Here is a 22,500-nt window from a genome sequence, read left to right on the forward strand (position 1 = left end):
AGAAAGAAAGGGAGGAAGGACAGAAGGAAGAAAGGGAGGACAGATCGAAGGAAGGAAAAACGAAAGAAAGAAAGGGAGGAAGGACAGAAGGAAGGAAGGAAAGACAGATGGAAGGAAGGAAGGAAAGAAGGAAAAAAGAAAGAAAGAAAGAAAGGGAAGAAGGACAGATCGAAGGAAGGAAGAAAGAAAGGGAAGAAGGAAAAAAGAAAGAAAGAAAGAAAGGGAAGAAGGACAGATGGAAGGAAGGAAAACAGACAGGAAGGAAAGTGGGCCGAATTGGATACCTCGGTGGGCCGGTTCTGGCCCACGGGCCGCATGTTTGACACCCCAGTACTAGACGCTGATAAATCAAACACGTCTCCAGCTGACTGAATCTGTCTGTCAGCTCTGATCTTACTCTCTACGGAGGGAAACATGTAACATCTGTGTGCAGCAGGAAGTGAAGAGCGGTGCGGAGCGGCTCACCCTCTGCCTGTAGCCGGCGTCGGCGTTCGGGTTGAGCCCCAGCAGGGCCTGCTCGTCCATGACTGCAGAGACAGACTGGCAGGCCATTCGTGGGTTAGCTTTCCTCCAGCGCAGGTTCACTCCTCTCTGCTGCTGGCAGCCACGCTCCTTTCATCTGAAACACACCCAGAGTACTGCAGTATTATAGTGATGTAGTATGCAGTATTACAGTAAAAGTACTGCAGTATTATAGTGATGTAGTATGCAGTATTACAGTAAAAGTACTGCAGTATTATAGTGATGTAGTATGCAGTATTACAGTGAAAGTACTGCAGTATTATAGTGATGTAGTATGCAGTATTACAGTAAAAGTACTGCAGTATTATAGTGATGTAGTATGCAGTATTACAGTAAAAGTACTGCAGTATTATAGTGATGTAGTATGCAGTATTACAGTAAAAGTACTGCAGTATTATAGTGATGTAGTATGCAGTATTACAGTAAAAGTACTGCAGTATTATAGTGATGTAGTATGCAGTATTACAGTAAAAGTACTGCAGTATTATAGTGATGTAGTATGCAGTATTACAGTGAAAGTACTGCAGTATTATAGTGATGTAGTATGCAGTATTACAGTAAAAGTACTGCAGTATTATAGTGATGTAGTATGCAGTATTACAGTAAAAGTACTGCAGTATTATAGTGATGTAGTATGCAGTATTACAGTAAAAGTACTGCAGTATTATAGTGATGTAGTATGCAGTATTACAGTAAAAGTACTGCAGTATTATAGTGATGTAGTATGCAGTATTACAGTAAAAGTACTGCAGTATTATAGTGATGTAGTATGCAGTATTACAGTAAAAGTACTGCAGTATTATAGTGATGTAGTATGCAGTATTACAGTAAAAGTACTGCAGTATTATGAGTGATGTAGTATGCAGTATTACAGTAAAAGTACTGCAGTATTATAGTGATGTAGTATGCAGTATTACAGTAAAAGTACTGCAGTATTATAGTGATGTAGTATGCAGTATTACAGTAAAAGTACTGCAGTATTATGAGTGATATAGTATTATTCACGCTACTTTATATACAGTTAGCTAGTTTATACTACTTTATATACAGTTAGCTAGTTTATACTACTTTATATACAGTTAGCTAGTTTACACTACTTTATATACAGTTAGCTAGTTTATACTACTTTATATACAGTTAGCTAGTTTACTCTACTTTATATACAGTTAGCTAGTTTACACTACTTTATATACAGTTAGCTAGTTTACACTACTTTATATACAGTTAGCTAGTTTACACTACTTTATATACAGTTAGCTAGTTTACACTACTTTATATACAGTTAGCTAGTTTATACTACTTTATATACAGTTAGCTAGTTTACACTACTTTATATACAGTTAGCTAGTTTATACTACTTTATATACAGTTAGCTAGTTTACACTACTTTATATACAGTTAGCTAGTTTATACTACTTTATATACAGTTAGCTAGTTTACACTACTTTATATACAGTTAGCTAGTTTATACTACTTTATATACAGTTAGCTAGTTTATACTACTTTATATACAGTTAGCTAGTTTATACTACTTTATATACAGTTAGCTAGTTTAGTCCAGTGGTATTTCTCAAAAATAAAAACTCTCTCTGCTCTGAAAGCTTCATTAAAGATAAATCATGTTTATTTGGGACTGAGGATGTTTGACGAAACTCTAGTTTTTGTATTACTACCCCAAGCTTCCATAGTTGGGTCAAAATGACTCAAAATGACTCACATTCATTTCCTATGATTCTTATCAACTGTGACTGTCAGGAATATACATTTTGTGGACCACACAGATTATATATACATGATAAAAAAATGAAAAATGAAAAATATTTCAAACATGAAATCATTCTTATGTGGACCAAAATATAATACAAATGATTATTCTTAACCAAAATGACAAAAGAGGCGTCAAAACACAGGTAAAGCCCACATGATACTCCTATAGTCTCATCACACTTGTTGGAAATTTAAAAAAATAAATCACCTGATGAGTAAAAGCACCTTAAAGTAGTATTACAGTGCAGTACTTAGTGTATTTAAAGAGGATGAACAGTACTACCTGTCAGCTCACATGATGCAACACAGACTCAACACTTAAAGTCATGATGTCGCTTTGATAATTAAACAATTAAACACATAAACAGGACATTTTAGTAAGTCTGGATGTCTACGGTAAACGGGCTGTTTGGTGGCCGAAGACGGGAGCTGCTGAGCCGGGGGATGCTGCAACTTCACCCCGGCTAACTTCAGCTAGCTTCGGCTAAGCTAACTTCGGCTAACTTCGGGCTAACTTCGGCTATCTTAGCTCTTAGCATCGACGTTAGCACCGGAGCTCGCCTCGCTGGCTCATCCCGACCCCCGGTAAACGTTATAAAATATAAAAACCGGGGATTGTTTTATTAACAGAGGTGTGGACAGTCAAATAAAACTAAAACACGGTTTAATTACTCTTTTTATTTTATTTTTAATCCTTGTTTAGCTCGACTCGGTTACTCCTCAATCACATCATCACTGTGGAAAATCTAACGGCGATGATTTTATTTTTATATTTTTATAATTTTAACGTGGATCAAAATAAGTGACACTTTCCGGACAGCTCACCTTAGTTAAAGCATCAATTAATCGGTTGTTCTCGCTCACTCTCTCTGCTGTTAAATCATCACGGAGCTGCTGCGAAGTCTCCAGAAATCGGTTGCATGTCGGTTACACGACAGCGGCGTGTCCACCCAGTTAGCATCCGGGTCGACATAGTTGGGTTGTGATTTTTTTTACCTAGGATGGTGACGCCACAACACGCCATGCGCTGACGCTGTAAACCGTTACGTCACTATCCTAGGAAAAATAATATCTCATCCGGGTCGACATAGTTGTTTTTTTCCCTTTACCTAGGATGGTGACGCCACAGGGTGGTTCATGGCGTCGCCATCCTAGGTAAAACCCCAACTCTGTCGACCCGGGTCGACAAAAATGTTTTTTAGTATAGTTGGGTTTTTTTGTATAGTTCTTTTTTACCTAGGGTGGTGACGCCATGCCATAGCCCGCAATGTTCTAACACTATAAACCATGACGTCGCCATCCTAGATAAAATATACCATCCGGGTCGCGTTATTTTTCAAACCTAGGATGGTGACGCCATAACCCATCGTGCTCTGACACTGTAAACCCAATCACAGGTAGTGTAGGGTGGGTCATGCCCGTCGCCATCCTAGGACAAATAATAACTCATCCGGGTCAGCGCCAGACAGATAACAAATATAAAAAGTTAACTTATGTGTTATTATATATGTTATACGTTGTTTTATTCGTAGTGGATAGCGTGAAACTCTATTAAAAGCGACAGAAATCCGTTATTTGTTAGCTGGAAGTTCGAGTACTGTGACGAAGCTGAAGTTGGGTTCAGATTGGTGGTTAAAGGATTAGTTCACTAACTTTCAAGAGTGTCCTAAAGTCTAAAGTAGTGGTTTCTAACCTTAAAATAATAAAAGCCTACCAGGAAAACCTTTTCACATGTTGTATAGTCTACCAGTTAAGTTATAGTTCATTATTTTGTCCATAAAATGTCAGAAAACAATGAAACAGTTCCCTTAAAATTGAAATACACTACATTCAGCCACTCCATGTCGCACTATAGCGCTAATATCTATCTACTATTACTGGCAACTCACTTTTTATGTCTTGTTTCTGTCCAACCAGAGACCAACATGCTTACTAACTGACAAATACTTTCCTTACAGGTTTCTGCCTCAAATACGCTCATGAACATTTTGTAATGAACTGATTTGTTGGGTTTTTTATTTATTTGAGAAACTCTGTCACAAGGCCTCCATTTTGGAAACAGACATGGAGGCACACTCTCATGCACACGTGGCCGGTGGGGCTTCAAAAACAAACAGAGAAGCTAAAATAACAACACACACAGAGCGGGAGCGTGGCTTAATCCCCCCCCCCCCCCCCCCCCCCCCAGCTCAGGCTGCTGGTGTTTCCTGACATCTAGTGAGGCTCAATGTTAAAGTTCCCACAGTCCAACGTTACATCCTAGATAGATGGATGGATGGATAGATGGATGGATAGATAGATGGATAGATGGATGGATGGATGGATGGATGGATGGGTGGATGGGTGGATGGATGGATGGATAGATGGATGGATAATAATAATAAGTTTATTTTGTATAGGGCCTTTCATGAAACCCGAGGTCGCTTCATAATAACAAGAAACACACATTTAGCAAAAGCCTGCAGGAACAAGAATGATTTAAAAGAGTCCAGAGTTGGTGCTAACCCCTGCTCCCAATGGTTTGCCTTCTGGTGCGGGGGGGTGGATGGACAGGAGGCCCAAGTCAGCGGAGCGCAGGTCCCGTGAAGGGTGGTAGACATGGAGGAGGTTCGTTAGGTACTGGGGTGCAACGGCATGAAGAGATTTAAAGGTGAGGAGAAGAAGTTTAAAAGTGATGCGGAACTTAATTGGAAGCCAGTGCAGCTGTTTGAGTGTGGGGGTGGGGGGGGGTTGGGGGGGTGATGTGCTGCCAGGGTTTTGTTCCAGTGAGAACCCTGGCAGCTGAGTTTTGGACGTGTTGGAGCCTGTCCAGCGTTTTATTGAGGACCCCAAACAAGATGGCATTACAATAGTCCAGACGTGAGGTGATGAATGCAGGTATGAGAGTCTCTGCAACTGAGTCAGATAGATGGATAGATAGATAGATAGACCACAGTTGTCAGTGTGGTGCAGTAAACAACATGGCACTGAACACTACCAAGACAAAGGAGCTGGTCATAGACTACAGGACAAATATAAAAGGGACACTTGGCCCCTGTTCATCAGCAGGTACGTTGTGGAGAGGGTCCTAGACTCTGGGTGTTCATATAGAGGATGACCTGACCTGATGACCTGACCTGGAGCAGAAGAAGAAAGCACAGCAGAGATTACACTTCCAACCAACTCACACTAAAACTGTCCGTGTCCTTTTATCTTTGCTCCATTATAGAGCATTTTGACCTACTACTGCATGTGTGTGTGGCTCTCCAGCTCCAGAGAGCCGTCACCACAGCCCAGAAGACCACCGGCTGCCCCCTCCCCTCCCTGGAAGATCTGTACAGTAAGAGTATTACGGCCACTGGGGGAAAAATTTAATTCTGTGAAAAAAGTAATTCTGACTTTTTTTTCCAAAACCAAAAAAAAAATGTTTAAGGAAGGAGTTTTTCATTTCTGAGAAAACACTTTTTTCCAAAACCCAATTTTTCCCCAGGATTCTGACTTTAAAAAAAGTCCTAAAATTATATTTTTTTAGGGAGGTTTTTTTTTTCATTTCTGAGAAAATACTTTTTCCAAAACCTTTTTTTCAGAATTCTGACTTTTAAAAAGAAATCCCAAAAAAAATTTTTTTTTCCAAAACCTAAAAACTTTTTTTTTAGGGAAGTTTTTTTTTTCATTTTTCATTTCTGAGAAAAGACTGTTTTCCAAAACCTAATTTTTTTTTCCAGAATAATGACTTTTTAAAAAAAGGCATTATTTTTTTCCCCGTAGGTTTTCGAAAAAAGTAACAATTCTGACTTTTTTCTCTTTTTTTCCCCAGTGGCCTTAATACTCTTCTGTGATCTATCTATCTATCTATCTATCTATCTATTGAAAGTTTACATTATTCAGTAGTTTTATATCTATGTAAGATATCAGATATATAACTGAATGAGCGTTGCTAACTGTTGGATGAGCCGTTGCTACCATAGCGGGCTTGACACTAACTTCAGCCGGGTCAGAGGCCTCGTGAGGCAGCCGTTGCTCCTCCCTCGCGCCGCTCCTCCGTTCATTTCTTCTGCGCATGCGCGGCCCTTAAGCTCCCTCTTTTACTGTGGCAGTGAGCGAGAGGCACCATGAAGGCGTCCGGCACAGTACGTAAAATCCTTAATTTACCGGCAGAATGTGGAAATACTCGACCGGAGAGAGCCGAATCCACTATATAACGTTACCGGTGTCTGTTTAATACTTAATCGTGGTGAAAAAATGCACTTTAAAGCGATTATTTTGTGTTTTTATTCCGTCCCCGGTGATTGTAGAGAATACAACATGGCGTCCTCGGTACCATGTGGACGGCGGTTGGTGAAACGTGTTAGAGCCACAGCCGCATGTTAACAGACAGATACTCACTTATGACACTATAACATTACTAAATATGTCACGGCATATTTATAAGTGTGTGTATATAGCGGTCATTAATCTGTTAAACGGGCCTCATGGCTACTCTCCAGTGTATTCAGCTAATGGAAGCTAATGTTAGCTGCTAACGTGTGTTGTCGTCACTGCTAGCGTAGCTGGTTTAGTGATAATTATCTGTACTCCTTACAGCTTTTTATAAGTGTTGCATGCAGTTATAAATTATCCTCTAGTGTTAAACCACCTCTGTTAGGTTTCTCATGGTCAGTTTTTATAGGTGAGGGTATCAGATTTTGCAGAACACTTGTGGTTACCAACTTTATATAATATAACACACATTACTTTTAACACAGATATTTGCTTGTTAATCACTAAAAAAAGCTATAAGCAGTACAGATGAGGTGTTACATGTTATTAAAACTATCCTCTAGTGCTAAATCACCTGTTCATGTCACTTCTGGTCAGTTGAACAGTTTTTAAGTGGGGTTACCAGATTTTGCAGAACACCTGTGATTTAGCAAACCAATATGATATAACACAGATAGCAGCTTTATAATCATTATCTGTACTACTTAAAGCTTTCTAAAGTGTTACTACTTATTTAAAACTACCCTCTAGTGTTAAATCGCCTGTTAATGTCGCTAATGAAGCAGTTTTTTAAGTGGAGGTACCAGATTTTGCAGAACACCTGTAATAATTAAACTTGATGGACTATAATTAAAATAACTATTAATCCCTTCAGGAGTAGCTTGGCACACACACAGATATACAACACCAAAGGAAGATAATAATAAACCCTTTAATAGATGTAAAGTTCAGCCACAGTAACAATAAGACATTTAAAGCTTTTAGTCTTCAACCTGCAGAGAGAATTAATTATTTTAGACAAGCAAATAAAACTTCATAATTAATAAACACTTGTGGCTTTCTGCAGGATTTATTAGATGCATTAAATGAAATAATTAAGATCTGCTTGTTTAACGCTGTGGATAATAAAGAATTAAGTATATATTTAAAGTTGCTTCAGTAACAAACGGACTGAATTTGCACCCGAACCCAAAGATCACGTCTCTGCAGCGGTGTGATTTTTATCCGGCGTGCAGACAGAAAGTTTGAGCCTTGTCGCCTTTCTCTGACCTGTTAGTGTCTCTGAAAGTGAAATCAAGGTTCAACAATTCATCCTTCATTCATTCATATATATATTTAACCATCACAACATTTAAATATTCCTGTTTGTTTAAGAGCAGAGAGTTGAAGATAAATACTTAATCGACTTGTTTCTATTTTTAATTATTAAAGAGTTTAAACTCAACAAATACAGATTAGTTAGATCTGATGGGAGAAGGATCTGTAAAAAGATGGAAGGAAAAGAAGACAGGAGGGAAGGAAAGAGGGAGAGGAAAATGGAAGGAAGAAGAGAGGAAGATGGAAGGGAGGAAGGAAAGAGGAAGAAGGAAGGAAGGAAAGAGAGGTAGATGGAAGGAAGGAAAGAGAGGTAGATGGAAGGAAGGAAAGAGAGGTAGATGGAAGGAAGGAAGGAAAGAGAGGTAGATGGAAGGAAGGAAGGAAAGAGAGGTAGATGGAAGGAAGGAAGGAAAGAGAGAGGTAGATGGAAGGAAGGAAAGAGGAAGATGGAAGGGAGGAAGGAAGGAAAGCAAGAGTAAGAAGGAAGGAAAGCAAGAGTAAGATGGAAGGAAGGAAAGAGAGGTAGATGGAAGGAAGGAGAGAGGAAATGCAAGGACAGAATAAAGAGACAGGATGGAAAGAAGTAAAGTGGGCCGTATTGGACCCTTCAGCGGGCTATTTCTGGCCCTCGAGCCTCATGTTTAACACCCCGCTGATTTAAACTGGTAAAAGCCACTTTGAGTTTTTAAATGTTAAAATAGTCAAACTTCTCTCTCTCTCTCTCTCTCTCTCTCTCTCTCTCTCTCTCTCTCTCTCTCTCTCTCTCTCTCTCTCTCTCTCTCTCTCTCTCTCTCTCTCCCTCTCCCTCTCCCTCTCCCTCTCCCTCTCTCTCTCTCTCTCTCTCGTGTCTCACAGCTTAGGGAATATAAAGTCATCGGGCGTCTGCTGCCCTCGGTGAAGAACCCGGCCCCCCCCCCCTCTACCGGATGAGGATCTTCGCCCCCAACCATGTGGTGGCCAAGTCCCGTTTCTGGTACTTCGTCTCCCAGCTGAGGAAGATGAAGAAGGCGTCTGGAGAGACCGTCTACTGCGGACTGGTGAGATTTAAATTCATCTGTTCCTCCCTTCCTCCCTCTCTTCCTTCTTTTCTTTCCTCCTTCCTCCCTTCCTTCCTTCCTCCCTTCCTTAACTCGAGGACAACAGGAGGGTTAAGCTCATGAACTATTTTACTAACTTTCTCTGAGTGTTTAAAAGCTTAAAAAATGTCAAAATAAAAGTCTTGGCGAGTCCAACATTTTATTTTGAAATTTTTAAGTTTCTTATACAGAAAAAAAGTTTAACCTTCCTGTCGTCCTCCCTGTTTTCACTGTTCCTTCTTTCTTTCCTCCTTCCTTCCTCCTTCAATCTTTCTTTCCTACCTTCCTCACTTCCTTCTTTCCTTCCTTCCTCTTTTCCTTTCTCCCTCCTGCTTTATTTCATCCCTGATTCTTTCTTTCATTCCCCTCCTTCCTTCCTTCCTCACTTCCTTCTTGACTTTCCTCTCTTCCTTCCTTCCTCCCTGATTCTTTCTTTCATTCCCCTCTCTTTCCTCCCTTCCTTCTTTCCTCACTCACTTCCTTCTTTCCTTCCCCCTACCTTCCTCACTTCCTTCTTTCCTTCCTTACTCTTTTCCTTTCTCCCTCCCTCCCTCCTGCTTTCTTTCTTACGTCCTTCCTACCGTCCCTCTTTCCTTCCTTCTTCCCTCCTCCCTCCCTCCCTTCCTTCCTTCCTTGACTCGAGGACAACAGGAGTGTTAAAGCAGTTTAATGTGAGTTGTCTCCTCTGAACTGACCGATGACCTTTGACCCCGCGGTGTGTTTCAGGTCCACGAGAAGACGCCACTGAAGGTGAAGAACTTCGGTATCTGGCTGCGTTACGACTCTCGTAGCGGAACCCACAACATGTACAGAGAGTACAGAGACCTGACCACCTCTGGAGCCGTCACCCAGTGCTGTGAGTACTAACACCAGGATGGATGGAGGGATGGATGGATAGATAGATGGATGGATGGATGAATAGATAGAGAAATGGATGGATGGATAGATGATAGATAGATGGATGAATAGATAGAGATATAGATGGATGGATAGAAACACTGAAATACAGTTAAACTAGATTTAAAAGCAGCATCAGGTTTGTTAAATGCTTGTATTAATGGAGTCATGGTCATTATTATTTCACTTTACCTCCGAAAGAGAGAAACTAGAAACTATAAAAACATCTTCAATCGATCAGCCGTGATGCCTTCAGGTACTCTCTGGAAAACAGGAACTCTGTGTTTTTGTTTGTTGATATGGTGTTAGGAAGGAAGGAAGGAAGGAAGGAAGGTGTTTTATTGACTATTTACTGTTTTTAAGCAACGTTCAATTATTTGGTACAAAGTTTTTATGGTTACACCACTTAGACATTTTTACCATAATCCTCTAATATATTCTCTCTAAATGGATTAAAAGCAGAAATTTGATGCTGAATGTGTGAAGTTATTCATACGTTTATTTTCACATTCTGGTCTGTAGTCTGATTTAAATGACTGAAATGAAAGTTTTGTTGCACTCAAACCCAAAGACCACATCTTCAGTGTTGTGGTTTTTATAAGTGTGTGCAAACATGAAATGTGAACCTTGTCGCCTTTCTCTGCTGCTGCTGTGCCTCTGAAAGTGAATCCAAGGTTCAACAAACGGCTCAAACATCCAGTCTGATATTCACATTGTTCACACTCAACCTTATTATATTATAGTATGAGGTCTTATTTAAAACAATAAGTTAATATTTAAAAGCTTGATGGTAAGATTAATATTTCAAATAAAAGGACAGAGTGAGGAGAGTTAAAGGAGTTTTCTGGATAATTAATAGTTGGAGTGACAAGCTCTGACAGAAACTAATAATAAATGTCAAATATAATTTTAATATTAAAATAATGATTTAATGAACTTTACTGTCGTTCTTTGACCATTAAAAAGCCTTAATGTGTGTTCTGTTTGCTCTTTAACATTAAAATAAAAATGATAATAATACAAAATAATACATTATAATATTAAAATAAATAAAATAAGGGAACAAATGTCAGTGTAATAATAAGAAACAATATAATAAATAAAAATTATAATATAAAATATTTAAAGAAAGAGAAAAAAAAAGAGAATAAATAAATTAAAGGAAAATCAAAACTGAAATAAAATCAGGAAAAATTCTGATTTTAAAATCTTCCAATCTTTATTTGGCGACATCGTTTGAAAATGACTCTTGAACTGAAACTCGACTTCTAACCCTGTAATAATTATTTCTCGTCTCTTCCTTCCCTCCTTCCTTTTTCCCTCCTTCCTTACTCCCTTCCCTCCCTCTTTCCTTCCTTTCTTCCTTCCTTCCTTCCCTCCCTCTTCCCTCCTTCCTTCCTTCCCTCCTTCCTTCTTCCCTCCCTCTTTCCTTCCCTTCCTCCCTCCCTCCTTCCTTCCCTTCCTTCCTTCCTCCCTCCCTCTCTCCTCTCAGACCGTGATATGGGAGCTCGCCATCGTGCCCGTGCTCACTCCATCCAGATCATGAAGGTTCAGGTCATCGCTGCCAACAAGTGTCGCAGACCGGCCATCAAGCAGTTCCACGTGAGTCTGACCACCATGATGATGATGATGATGATGATGATGATGATGCTGTTGCCGCGGCGACGGCGGCGGCGGGTCTCTCTCTGGGCTGCCTCCTCATTAGTCAGCTCCAGTTTAAAAACCCGACAGAATAAAAAGCCAGATTCCTCTTCCAGATCTGCAGCTTCTCTCCTTCACGTCTGGCGGTTATGAAACTGGCGACATTCATTATTCATTCATTTATTATATCCTTAAAATGTGTCTTAGAGTTAACCCTGGAAGGGAAGGAGGGAGGAAGAAGGAGGGATGGAAGGAAAAAGAAGGAAGGAAGAAAAGGAGGGAGGGTGGAGGGTGGAAGAAGGAAGGAGGGAGGGATGGGATGTAAGGAAAGGAAGGAGGGAGGGAGGGATGAATGGAAGGAGAGGAGGGAGGGAGGGATGGAAGGAAAGTAGGGGGGAGGGAGGGAAGGAAGGAAGGAGGGACAGAGGAAGGAAGGAAATGAGGGAGGGAAAGAAGGGAAGGAAGATAGGTGGGAGGAACAAGGAAGGAAGATAGGTGGGAGGAAAGAAGGAAGGAAGGAGGGAGGGAAGGTAGGTGGGAGGAAAGAAGGAAGGAAGGAGGGAGGGAAGGTAGGTGGGAGGAAAGAAGGAAGGAGGGAAGGAAGGAAGGAGGGAGGGGAAGATAGGTGGGAGGAAAGAAGGAAGGTGGGAGGAAAGAAGGAAGGAGGGAGGGAGGGAAGATAGGTGGGAGGAAAGAAGGAAGGAGGGAGGGAGGGAAGGTAGGTGGGAAGGAAGGAAGATAGGAGGGAGGGAGGGAAGGTAGGTGGGAAGGAAGGAAGATAGGTGGGAGGAAAGAAGGAAGGAGGGAGGGAGGGAAGGTAGGTGGGAAGGAAGGAAGATAGGAGGGAGGGAGGGAAGGTAGGTGGGAAGGAAGGAAGATAGGTGGGAGGAAAGAAGGAAGGAGGGAGGGAGGGAGGGAGGGAAGGTAGGTGGGAAGGAAGGAAGATAGGTGGGAGGAAAGAAGGAAGGAGGGAGGGAGGGAAGGTAGGTGGGAAGGAAGGAAGATAGGGAAGAAAGAAGGCACAGTCAAAACAGCTGGGTTCAGTTTGACCCAGGAGGACGACAGGAGGGTTAAAGAGGATTTAAAATGTGTATATATTCTGTTTTAAACCTGATGGAGGATTTTATCATCTGTTCTTTTTAATTAATTAATTTATTTATTTTATTTTTTGTTGTCCTGCAGGATTCGAAGATCAAGTTCCCTCTGCCTCACAGAGTCCTGCGCCGCCAGCACAAACCCCGCTTCACCACCAAGAGGCCAAACACCTTCTTCTAAACCTAATCTGTTGGTTTTTCATATTTTTGCGGGAAAAAATAAAAACGATGAGAACAGAAGAAGAGCTGTGTCGTCTTTCTGTTCATCTCAAACTCTTATTAATACCCACATTTAACTATATATATATATATATATACTTTATTTTATTAGGATCTTCATTACAATAGTTATAATAACCCACGTTAACCCTAACCCAAAAAAGAGACAATGAGAACATGAAAGAAAGAAAGAAGTAACACCACAGAAAAGAATCATATCATATTAATCCAAATTATACATCAAATCAGATTTTTATATTATATATATATATCACTAAATATGAGGATTAATACCGTCACATATATAAAAATACAACTTAAAATTTTAATAAGGCAAGGCAGTTTTATTTATATAGTGCATTTCATACACAACAGCAACTCAATGTGCTTTACATAAAACAGAAAAACATGTAATTTGAGAAACTTAAAACATACAATTAACCCCCCCCACCCCCAAAGTACAGAAAAATAGAAAGAGAAATAAAATGATTGCAGCATAAAATAATAAATTAGCTTTAAAGTCATTAAAAGGACATAGAGTGCAAATGAAAGATTAAAATGTAAAGAGCTTTAAAAGAGCTCAATCATAAGCTCAGGAGAAGAGAAATGTTTTTAACCTGGATTTAAACATGATTTCAGTTCTGCTGCTAGTTTGTTCCAGTTGTGTGCAGCATAACAGCTAAAAGCTGCTTCAGTGAAGACGGTGAAGAAACAAGTAAACCAGGACAGGTGTGTACTAAGCAGCTAATTCATATTAATATATCATTCCTTATTTATTAATTTATTTATTAATGTGTCTCCATTTAAAAGAAATAAACTGGCTTTCCAACAGTATAGTATATATTACCAACAAGCATAATTACAATAAAGAAATAATCTACCAAACACACGTTAACTTACTGTTTGTGCTTGTTTAGTTTAAATTATAACCGTGTATGTGTGTGTGTGTGTGTGTGTGTGTGTGTGTGTTTTCGGGAAGATCGCTGCAGTTACACCAAGTGACCACGTGGTGGCAGTGTTACCCAACACATGAAGGATCATACCACGGTCCTCTGGCTGAAAACAAGCAACGACAGCAGCTGAATGATAGTTTAACTGTTTCTCTACATTTATTAAACCCAACACAAACATTTAAATTCAGTTTCAAAGGTTAGAAACAACGAAGAAGAAGAAGAGCGGGAGTCAACGTTTCTATGGAAACGCTGAAGGACGGAAGTAGGGTCCAGGTCCAATCTCTGCTGGGTGAACTGCAGTTATTTAGGCCTATTTATTATTAGAAACATATTTATTTATCATAAACCAGCAGAAACCCTCAAACTACCTGAGCTGGAGGTCGATGCATCGCTCCACAAAGGTAAGAAGAGATTTATATTAATTTATATTAATGAAATATGAATTATTAGACTCCTAAAAGCGAGCGGCTGCTGATGTGTCCTGTTGAAATCATCTACATCAAATGTTTTCTATTTTATGTGTTTTATTTCAGTGCAAACATGAACATTTACTTGCAGGTAAAGACTCTTTACAGCAGGTTTAATCTAATAATCAGTGTTGAGTGTTTTCAGTCTCCTTCGCTTCATTGTGTTTCCGGTCTGTGTCTTCATCAACACGTTGCCTGTTTTTCAGTTGCGTTGCTCTTTGTAGTCACTTTGCATCTGGTTTTATTCCCTTTGTGTCTGTTTTTAGTCTCTTTACGTCTGTTTTTAGTCTCTTTACGTCTGTCTTTTGTCTCTTTACGTCTGTCTTTAGTCTCTTTGTGTCTGTTTTGAGTCTCTTTCAAAGTCTAAGTTGTAGTATTGGATGAGTCTGGCTCTGCTGGCTCTGTGCCTTCAGGCCTCTCCAGTAATCCATCCATACTTTAAACACCAGCTTCAAACTGCTGTGACACAAATAAACCCGAACAGCCTGAATGAATGAATGAATGAATGAATGAATGAATGAATGAAGCTGATAAATGAATAAAGTTTTGGATTTGACATGTTTAGCTTTTTTTTTGTACCTGCAGCTTGAGTTGGAAACACGCAGAGAGGTTGAGTGTAATGAGATGTTTGGCTGCTGATCAGGCGGCGTGCTGAGAGCAGGCTGGTGGTGTTACAGTAGACATGGTGGTGGAGGTACGTGTGGGGGTTTGATGGGAGTTAACTGGGTGTGTGTGGAGGAGACGGAGCAGTGGGTGGCTGCAGAAAAGACCTCACTCAGTGATGGAAAACATTCTTTTCAATGAGTCACAGTCATAAACATGTAAAATCATTACAGATACCCAGAAAAAAGAGTCAAAGTCGGAGCTGACTTCACCTCACGGAATGAGAAACACTGTCCAAAGCAAACAGGAGAAAAATGGGACTCAAACTGGTGACTCTGATGGTTAATTAAATTCTAATATACAGGCGCATGTTTATGAGCCGGATCCAACTATTAGTGCTCGCTTAGCAGCAACATTTTCCATTATTTGTGAGCCGCTCTTTAAAGAGCACTTCTGACAGGAAACAGGTTATAACTCCAGAAATCAATTCCATACAGAGGCGCTCGGTACACGCTGCAGTTTTTTATTGTTGGAGTTAAAAGTGTGTTTAGAAATACGTTTAAACGCTCTCGGCCTCTCGAGCTCTCCAACTCCACAGAAAGTTAAAGTTAGTGCTTCCCAGCGGAGCTCATTGTGAACGTGGTACCGCCAAGAACTCAGAGGCCATTAAATATAACTGGCTGTGCTTTCGGCCCGACATAAATGTTTGAAATACTGGAGACTTCCCCCTGAAGATGAAATATGTTTCATGACATACAGTACAGAGCTGCTAATGGCTCCTAGACACAAAGCCAGTGGTGGAAGAACTGAGATCCTTCACTTAAAGGAGCAGTGTGCAGAATTTAGTGACATCCTGCAGAACAATCCTGCCAGAAATATAATATAATGTTTTAATTAGTGATTAATCGCCTAAAAGTAAGAGTTGTAGAGGGAGCAGCTCCTCTTCCATCATGTTTTACAGCCTCCATGGGTTTTCCTACATGCTTGGAAACGGGAGAAAATTCAGTTGGTTGCAATATTCAACTTCACCACTAGATGCCACTAAATCCTTCACACTGGTCGTTTAAGTAAAAGTTGCAACACAACAATGTAAAAACACTTTATTAGAGGTAAAAGTTCTGCATTTAAAAACTATTATCAGCTACATTTATTTAAACTACTCCAATTTAAAGTATTCGTTATGCAGACAATCAGCCCTGTGACTAAAGTTCATCACTTTACTGTAGCAGCTGATAGTTTGAACTACTTAACACATGGTTTAGACGCCACGATCAAAAACCTGCTAGCATCGTAATAGTTGTATAAGCCGACCGGTCAGTCATTAAGCTTCTTAGTTCTGTCATTAACAGGACAATTAAAGGGTTAATGTTAGCGAGCTGATTAACGTCCAAGCCGCAAAACGTGATAGCTAACTAGATAATCTAATAATAATGAACGTTCATACTCAAAATGCAGCTTAAAGTTAAAACTGAAAATAATCCAATTTAAACAGCAGTTCAGATATTAAAATACAGTTTAAAAATACAAGGAAGTACATTAATAAACAGATATTAATAGTTTTACTGCAGGTCTGATTACTACATCCTTAAAAACATACAAAAACAATACAAAAAGTATTTAATCAAGGCATTCAGGTATTTAAAGGGAAAATTAATAGGTACATTAATGAAGGAAACCCTCAAAATCTGTCATGTTATTCAACACCTGTGTATTAAAGGACATAATGCACTCTGGTTCCTGAGTTGGACTTGTTCGTATGGTAGTCCTAAAGGTGCAAAACACAACAACATTTAAGGAAACATCACAAAATATTAACCTCAGTTTGATCCAATGACATAATTTATTTCCTCAGCTTTCCATTTTGACTTCTGTTTTATTGCTGTGTTTTGCACCTCAGGCCCACCACACATGCACTTGTACATTTGGCATGAAAATAAAAACATGTCACAATTCACGCAGTAAAGTCAGTAGCTGATGATTTAGGTCAGAACACATCGGCCCCGGCGTTGGCGTCCTACCAGCAGCGTCCCTGGTGATCGACGCTTCAGTGTGACTTGTTTTATGTGATCGTATCTTTGTGCTGGTGGTTTTCATGTAGCTGTGTGTACTCTGTACTTCCTTCACTCAGAGGGGAGTCCTCGCTCCGGCGCTGAGGGCTGACTTGACCACAGTCTGGTCTCAGCCTGTGCCAGGTTTACTGTTCTGCGGCCTGGGCCGAAGGCTTGAGGTGGCTGGGAGGCTTTGTGGATCCGCGGCCTTCCAAGAACTCTCCGTGGGCACCGAGTGGCAAAGCCTCAAGCCACAAAATCCACAGGGCATAAAGGCTCTTAGTGTCGGGGCTTCAGGAAGCAGCTGGCAGGTAGAGACGAGGACAGACGTGCTGATGGATGCGGAGGAGGTGGAAGGTGGAGAGGATAATTGTCTCAAACAAGGAGAAAGTTATTAAAGGACCTGATCCGAACACCATGTGGTGGCAGTTCTGGGGACAAACTCTTGACTTCTGTAACCACAGTTTGTCCTGATGAGTGGGACAAGAAACAGCTGACCTAACAGTTTCTGACAGGATATCTGCGGCTCCTCGTAAACCCTGAAAGAGACAATAAAGCTGAATTGAAGGTATTAAAAAGTATTAAAACTACAACAAAATGTCAGCGCCACAGTTAATTAAAGTTAAATATTCGACAAATTCTGTATTTCTGAGACAATAAGACATAATATGTTGAGAATAAAGCTCGACATTTATGAGGAAAAAATCACAATATTTCTAGAAGACGTCATGATAGTCCAATGTTTTCGAGTCTGACAGCTTCAACTCTATTCTTGAACTATTACTTCAGTATTATTCTTCAGTGTGACTGTGTGTTTGCAACTAGATGGTGTGACACAAATGATCTTATAGCTTTTCCTTTCAAAGTTTCAGAGTTCAAAATTCGAGATGGTGTGACGTTATCAACGGAGCCAAAGTTCCCCAAAGGTAAATCCTACACAAAGCAACACTAAAGTAAAGCTGTTAACCTCAGCAGGTCTATTAAACTGGTTTTTGAGATTTTATTGCTGTAAATGCTGGTTTGGTTTGACCCAGCAGCCTACAGTTTAAGACGAGATGTAGAAGAGACTTAAACCTGCAGTCTCGTGAATGGCCAGCAGGGGGCGACTCTACTGGCTTCAAAAGAAATCTATGAGAAACTGAGCTTACTTCTCACTTGATTCAGTAAACACTGATGGATTTATTGTCTCAATCATCAGTTTCAAGCCTTCTTCAACACAGCATCATGTTCATTTAGTAAATTAAAGTCCCATTTAAGGTCCAATAGATGATAAAGCAGCGTATGCTTTAGGGTCGGCAAGTCCTTTCAGTCATGGAAGAAGTACTCCGAACCTTTATTTCAGTAAAACTACCAATACAGCAATGTAAAAAATACTGCATTACAAGTAAAAGTCCTGCATAAAATAACCAGGCAGGTAGCTCCACATCTGAAAAGTGACTTAAACCTGCAGTCTCGCAAATGGCCAGCAGGGGGCGACTCCAGAAGAAACACTTTCCTGATGGATTTAAAGTCTCAATCATCAGTTTCAAGCCTTCTTTAACACAGCATCATGTTCATTTAGTAAATTAAAGTCCCATTTAAGGTCCAATAGATGATAAAGCAGTACTCCGGTCCTTTATTTTAGTAAAACTACGAATACAGTATTGTAAAAAATACTGCATAAAATAACCAAGCAGGTAGCGCCACGTCTGAAAAGTGACTTAAACCTGCAGTCTCGCCAATGGCCAGCAGGGGGCGACTCCACTGGCTCCAAAAAGAAGTCCGTTTGTATCTATAGTAGTCTTTGAGAAACTGAATCTTACTTGGTTTATTACCTCACTACACTTTTTTCTAATGTGCTGATGACCTCAGTCGCTAGATTCAAGTGACAATTAACATCAAAACGTTTTTAACTGTTGTAAGAGACATAGATGAAGATAGCAGCACGGTGTATTGAGTGTGTGTGTGTGGAGTGAGTGGGTGGTCCTCATGGAGTAGGCGTGTGTGCGTAAAGGTGGGCACTCACCGGTGATCCAGATGAGGAAGAGAGAGAGAGAGTCGGGTTTGGGGAGAAGCCATAATTTTTGTTGACCGCTTTTTCACCGTTTTTCACTTATTTGTTCGTTCAGTTATCACCCCTTTTTATCAGTTTAACCCGCTGGTTTCAGTTATTCATCCATCCATCCCTGTTGTGTTGTTTATGCACAATAAATGCACCGTTTGAATACTCTAAGAGGCTGTTATCATAATTTAGTAGCGCGTCACAAATTGACTTATCAGAGGACCCAACCTACTCTCCGCGGCCAAAGGTTTGTGTGTGCCGCAATAACTGTATTAGATGCAACTTTCAAAAAAAATCCAGAAAATCGGCATTTTGGGTTTGCAATAATTAGCACATATTCAAAAAATGTCTGTAATGTTCGTTGTAGAAAGCTTTCAATTTTGCCTTTCTGCACGAACCGGTCAAATCAACAGGTCGCTTTCGATTTGGACCCATTGTTGCGTTTGGTGTTGTAACTTACGTCATCGAGTGATTTCATAAAAACTCTTCATCGGTAGAGGTTTGGAAAAAAAATCGCATTATTTATTATTTTTATTATTTCCTGCAATTTCATAGCAAGAAGAGCAAATAATGTAATAAAACACAAACTGTGTCGCAGTAAAAATCAAACATCTGGAGAGACTGATTAATTACGGGTTTAACTGATCTATGAATGATGTTTTATGATATTTCTCTTTGCACAGAAGACTGACTTTGTCTCATGTGTTCAGCTGCTCGGTGGTTATAAGGGAGGAAGGAAGGGAGGAAGGGAGGAAGGAAGGGAGGGAGGGAGGAAGGAAGGAAGGATGGAAGGGAGGTAGAAGGGAAGAAGGAAGGAAAGGAGGGAGTAAGGAATGGAGGAAGGAAGGAATGAAGCATGGAAGGGAGGTGGAAGGGAAGAAGGAAGGAAAGGAGAGAGGGAGGGACGGAGGGAAGGAGAAGGAAGGAAAGGAGGGAGTAAGGAAGGGAAGAAGGAAGGAAAGGAGGGAGGGAGGGAGGAAGGAAGGGAGGAAGGAAGGATGGAAGGAAAGGAAGGAAGGAAAGGAGAGAGGGAGGGACGGAGGGAAGGAGAAGGAAGGAGGGAGGGAGGAAGGTAGGGAGGCGGAAGGGAAGGAAAGGAGGTAGAAGGGAAGAAGGAAGGAAAGGAGGGAGTAAGGAATGGAGGAAGGAAGGAATGAAGCATGGAAGGGAGGTGGAAGAGAAGAAGGAAGGAAAGGAGGGAGGGAGGACGGAAAGAATGAAGGATGGAAGGGAGGTGGAAGGGAAGAAGGAAGGAAAGGAGGGAGGAAGGAAGGAATGAAGGATGGAAGGAAGGAAGGAATGGAGGGCGTAAGGAATGGAGGAAGGAAGGATGGAAGGGAGGTGGAAGGGAAGAAGGAAGGAAGGGAGGGAGTAAGGAAGGGAGGTGGAAGGAAGGAAGGAAGGGAAGGAGGGAGTAAGGAATGGAGGAAGGAAGGGAGGGAGGGAGGCGGAAGGGAAGGAAGGAAGGGAAGGAGGGAGTAAGGAAGGAAGGAAGGAAAGGAAGGGAGGCGGAAGGGAAGAAGGAAGGAAAGGAGGGAGGGAGGGAGGGAGGGAGGAAGGAAAGGAAGGGAGGGAGGGAGGAAGGGAGGAAGGGAGGAAGGAAGGATGGAAGGGAGGTGGAAGGGAAGAAGGAAGGAAAGGAGGGAGGGAGGAAGGAAGGAAGGAAGGATGGAAGGGAGGCGGAAGGGAAGAAGGAAGGAAAGGAGGGAGGAAGGGATGGAAGAAGGAAGGAAAGGAGGGAGTAAGGAAGGGAAGAAGGAAGGAAAGGAGAGAGGGAGGGACGGAGGGAAGGAGAAGGAAGGAAAGGAGGGAGGGAGGAATGAAGGGAAGGAGAAGGAAGGAAAGGAGGGAGTAAGGAAGGGAAGAAGGAAGGAAAGGAGAGAGGGAGGGACAGAGGGAAGGAGAAGGAAGGAAAGAAGGAAGGAAAGGAGAGAGGGAGGAAGGAAGGAATGAAGGATGGAAGGGAGGTGGAAGGGAAGAAGGAAGGAAAGGAGGGAGGAAGGGAGGAAGGAAGGATGGAAGGAAGTTAGGAAGGAAAGGATTAAGGTAGAAGGGAAGAAGGAAGGAAGGAAGGAAAGGAGGGAGTAAGGAAGGAAAGGAGGAAGGAAAGGAGGGAGTAAGGAATGGAGGGAGTAAGGAAGGAAGGAAAGGAGGGAGTAAGGAAGGGAAGAAGGAAGGAAAGGAGGGAGTAGAGAGCATGTTTCAAACACAAAAACACCTTTCTTCAACCTGCTGACTCAGATTCAGCCTCAGTTTGATTGACTGGCTTTAAGGAATGGAGGAAGGAAGGAAGGAAGGAAGGAAGGATGGAAGGGAGGTGGAAGGGAAGAAGGAAGGAAAGGAGAGAGGGAGGAAGGAAGGAATGAAGGATGGAAGGGAGGTGGAAGGGAAGAAGGAAGGAAAGGAGGGAGGAAGGGAGGAAGGAAGGATGGAAGGAAGTTAGGAAGGAAAGGATTAAGGTAGAAGGGAAGAAGGAAGGAAGGAAGGAAAGGAGGGAGTAAGGAAGGAAAGGAGGAAGGAAAGGAGGGAGTAGAGAGCATGTTTCAAACACAAAAACACCTTTCTTCAACCTGCTGACTCAGATTCAGCCTCAGTTTGATTGACTGGTTTTAAGGTTGCCCAGTTTTCTTCAGGAGGAGAGCGAAGCAGGGCCGGATCAGGACTGAACCCAGACCACGTCTACGTTCTCTGCTGCAGAGGAATGTGCTAAAAGCTCCGTCTTCACCAGCCAAACACTACCCCCCCCCCCCCCCCCCCCCCCTCCTCGCGTTAATGTTTCCCCCCCCGAACCTCCCACGAATCTCTTTCGGACCGGCTGGTGCCAAGACGACATGTAATCACAAAGATCAACAAACCCTTAACAGCTTTTACAGAGGATCACCGTGACCAGCTACAGCAGGCCGGTTTTATAAAAAGATGGATACACACACACACACACACACACACACACACACACACACACACACACACACACACACACACACACACACACTGTATATACACATATCAGACCGTGGTCACTTTTGGGGACATTACATAGACTTACATTCATTTTCTGGAGACCGACCCCAACCTTAACCACTGACCCAAAAATCAGCTTAAAGTTATAAAACTGACCCTGAGTCTGAAACTTGTCCCCAAAAGTAGCCTATGACAGAACTGGACACACACACACACATAAGTTTGTCTCTTTATAGCATTGTGAGGACACGAATTGACTCCTTACCTGAACCGTAACCATCACAACTAAACCCAAATCTAACCGTTACTTTAAAACCAAGTCTGAAGCCTTAAATTGACTTTTGTGAGGACACACACACACACACACACACACACACACACACACACACACACACACACACACACTATATACACATATCAGACCATGGTCACTTTTGGGGACATTACATAGACTTACATTCATTTTCTGGAGACCGACCCCAACCTTAACCACTGACCCAAAAATCAGCTTAAAGTTATAAAACTGATCCTGACTCTGAAATTTGTCCCCAAAAGTAGCCTATGACAGACTGGACACACACACACACATAAGTTTGTCTTTATAGCATTGTGAGGACACTGATTGACTCACAACTAAACCCAAATCAAACCAAAC

General features: G+C 41.4%; 2 protein-coding genes, 1 long non-coding RNA gene and 2 other non-coding genes across 5 annotated transcripts in view; 3 read left to right on the plus strand and 2 right to left on the minus strand.

The window, feature by feature from the left end:
• The window catches only part of LOC128353153 (exportin-T-like), a 15,247-nt gene extending 12,031 nt beyond the window's left edge, over positions 1 to 3,216 (minus strand). Inside the window, exons 1-2 of the mRNA XM_053313834.1 lie at positions 3,115 to 3,216; positions 466 to 619 (exon numbers count right to left, since the gene is read on the minus strand). Of these exons, the coding sequence (XP_053169809.1) occupies positions 466 to 552 (87 nt within the window). The 5' untranslated portion in view covers positions 553 to 619; positions 3,115 to 3,216. The remainder of the gene's footprint in view (positions 1 to 465; positions 620 to 3,114) is intronic.
• Positions 3,217 to 6,343: 3,127 nt separating this feature from the next.
• Positions 6,344 to 12,796, plus strand: rpl18a (ribosomal protein L18a). The gene is given in 6 exon segments (XM_053344032.1): positions 6,344 to 6,398; positions 8,701 to 8,754; positions 8,757 to 8,882; positions 9,648 to 9,777; positions 11,311 to 11,420; positions 12,642 to 12,796. Coding segments are annotated over 6 exon segments (531 nt in total). The 5' UTR covers positions 6,344 to 6,380; the 3' UTR covers positions 12,735 to 12,796.
• LOC128353553 (small nucleolar RNA SNORA68) lies at positions 7,704 to 7,837 on the plus strand. Its single transcript, XR_008320893.1, has one exon. It is a non-coding gene; the product is annotated as a small nucleolar RNA SNORA68 (small nucleolar RNA).
• Positions 8,757 to 22,500, minus strand: part of LOC128385196 (uncharacterized) — a 123,090-nt gene continuing 109,346 nt past the window's right edge. The window contains exon 2 of the long non-coding RNA XR_008324655.1: positions 8,757 to 8,919. This is a non-coding gene — a long non-coding RNA (uncharacterized LOC128385196). The remainder of the gene's footprint in view (positions 8,920 to 22,500) is intronic.
• LOC128353552 (small nucleolar RNA SNORA68) lies at positions 10,371 to 10,503 on the plus strand. The gene has a single exon (XR_008320892.1). It is a non-coding gene; the product is annotated as a small nucleolar RNA SNORA68 (small nucleolar RNA).

The sequence above is a fragment of the Scomber japonicus genome, chromosome 23 (genome assembly GCF_027409825.1).
Source record: "Scomber japonicus isolate fScoJap1 chromosome 23, fScoJap1.pri, whole genome shotgun sequence".
NCBI lineage: Eukaryota > Metazoa > Chordata > Actinopteri > Scombriformes > Scombridae > Scomber > Scomber japonicus.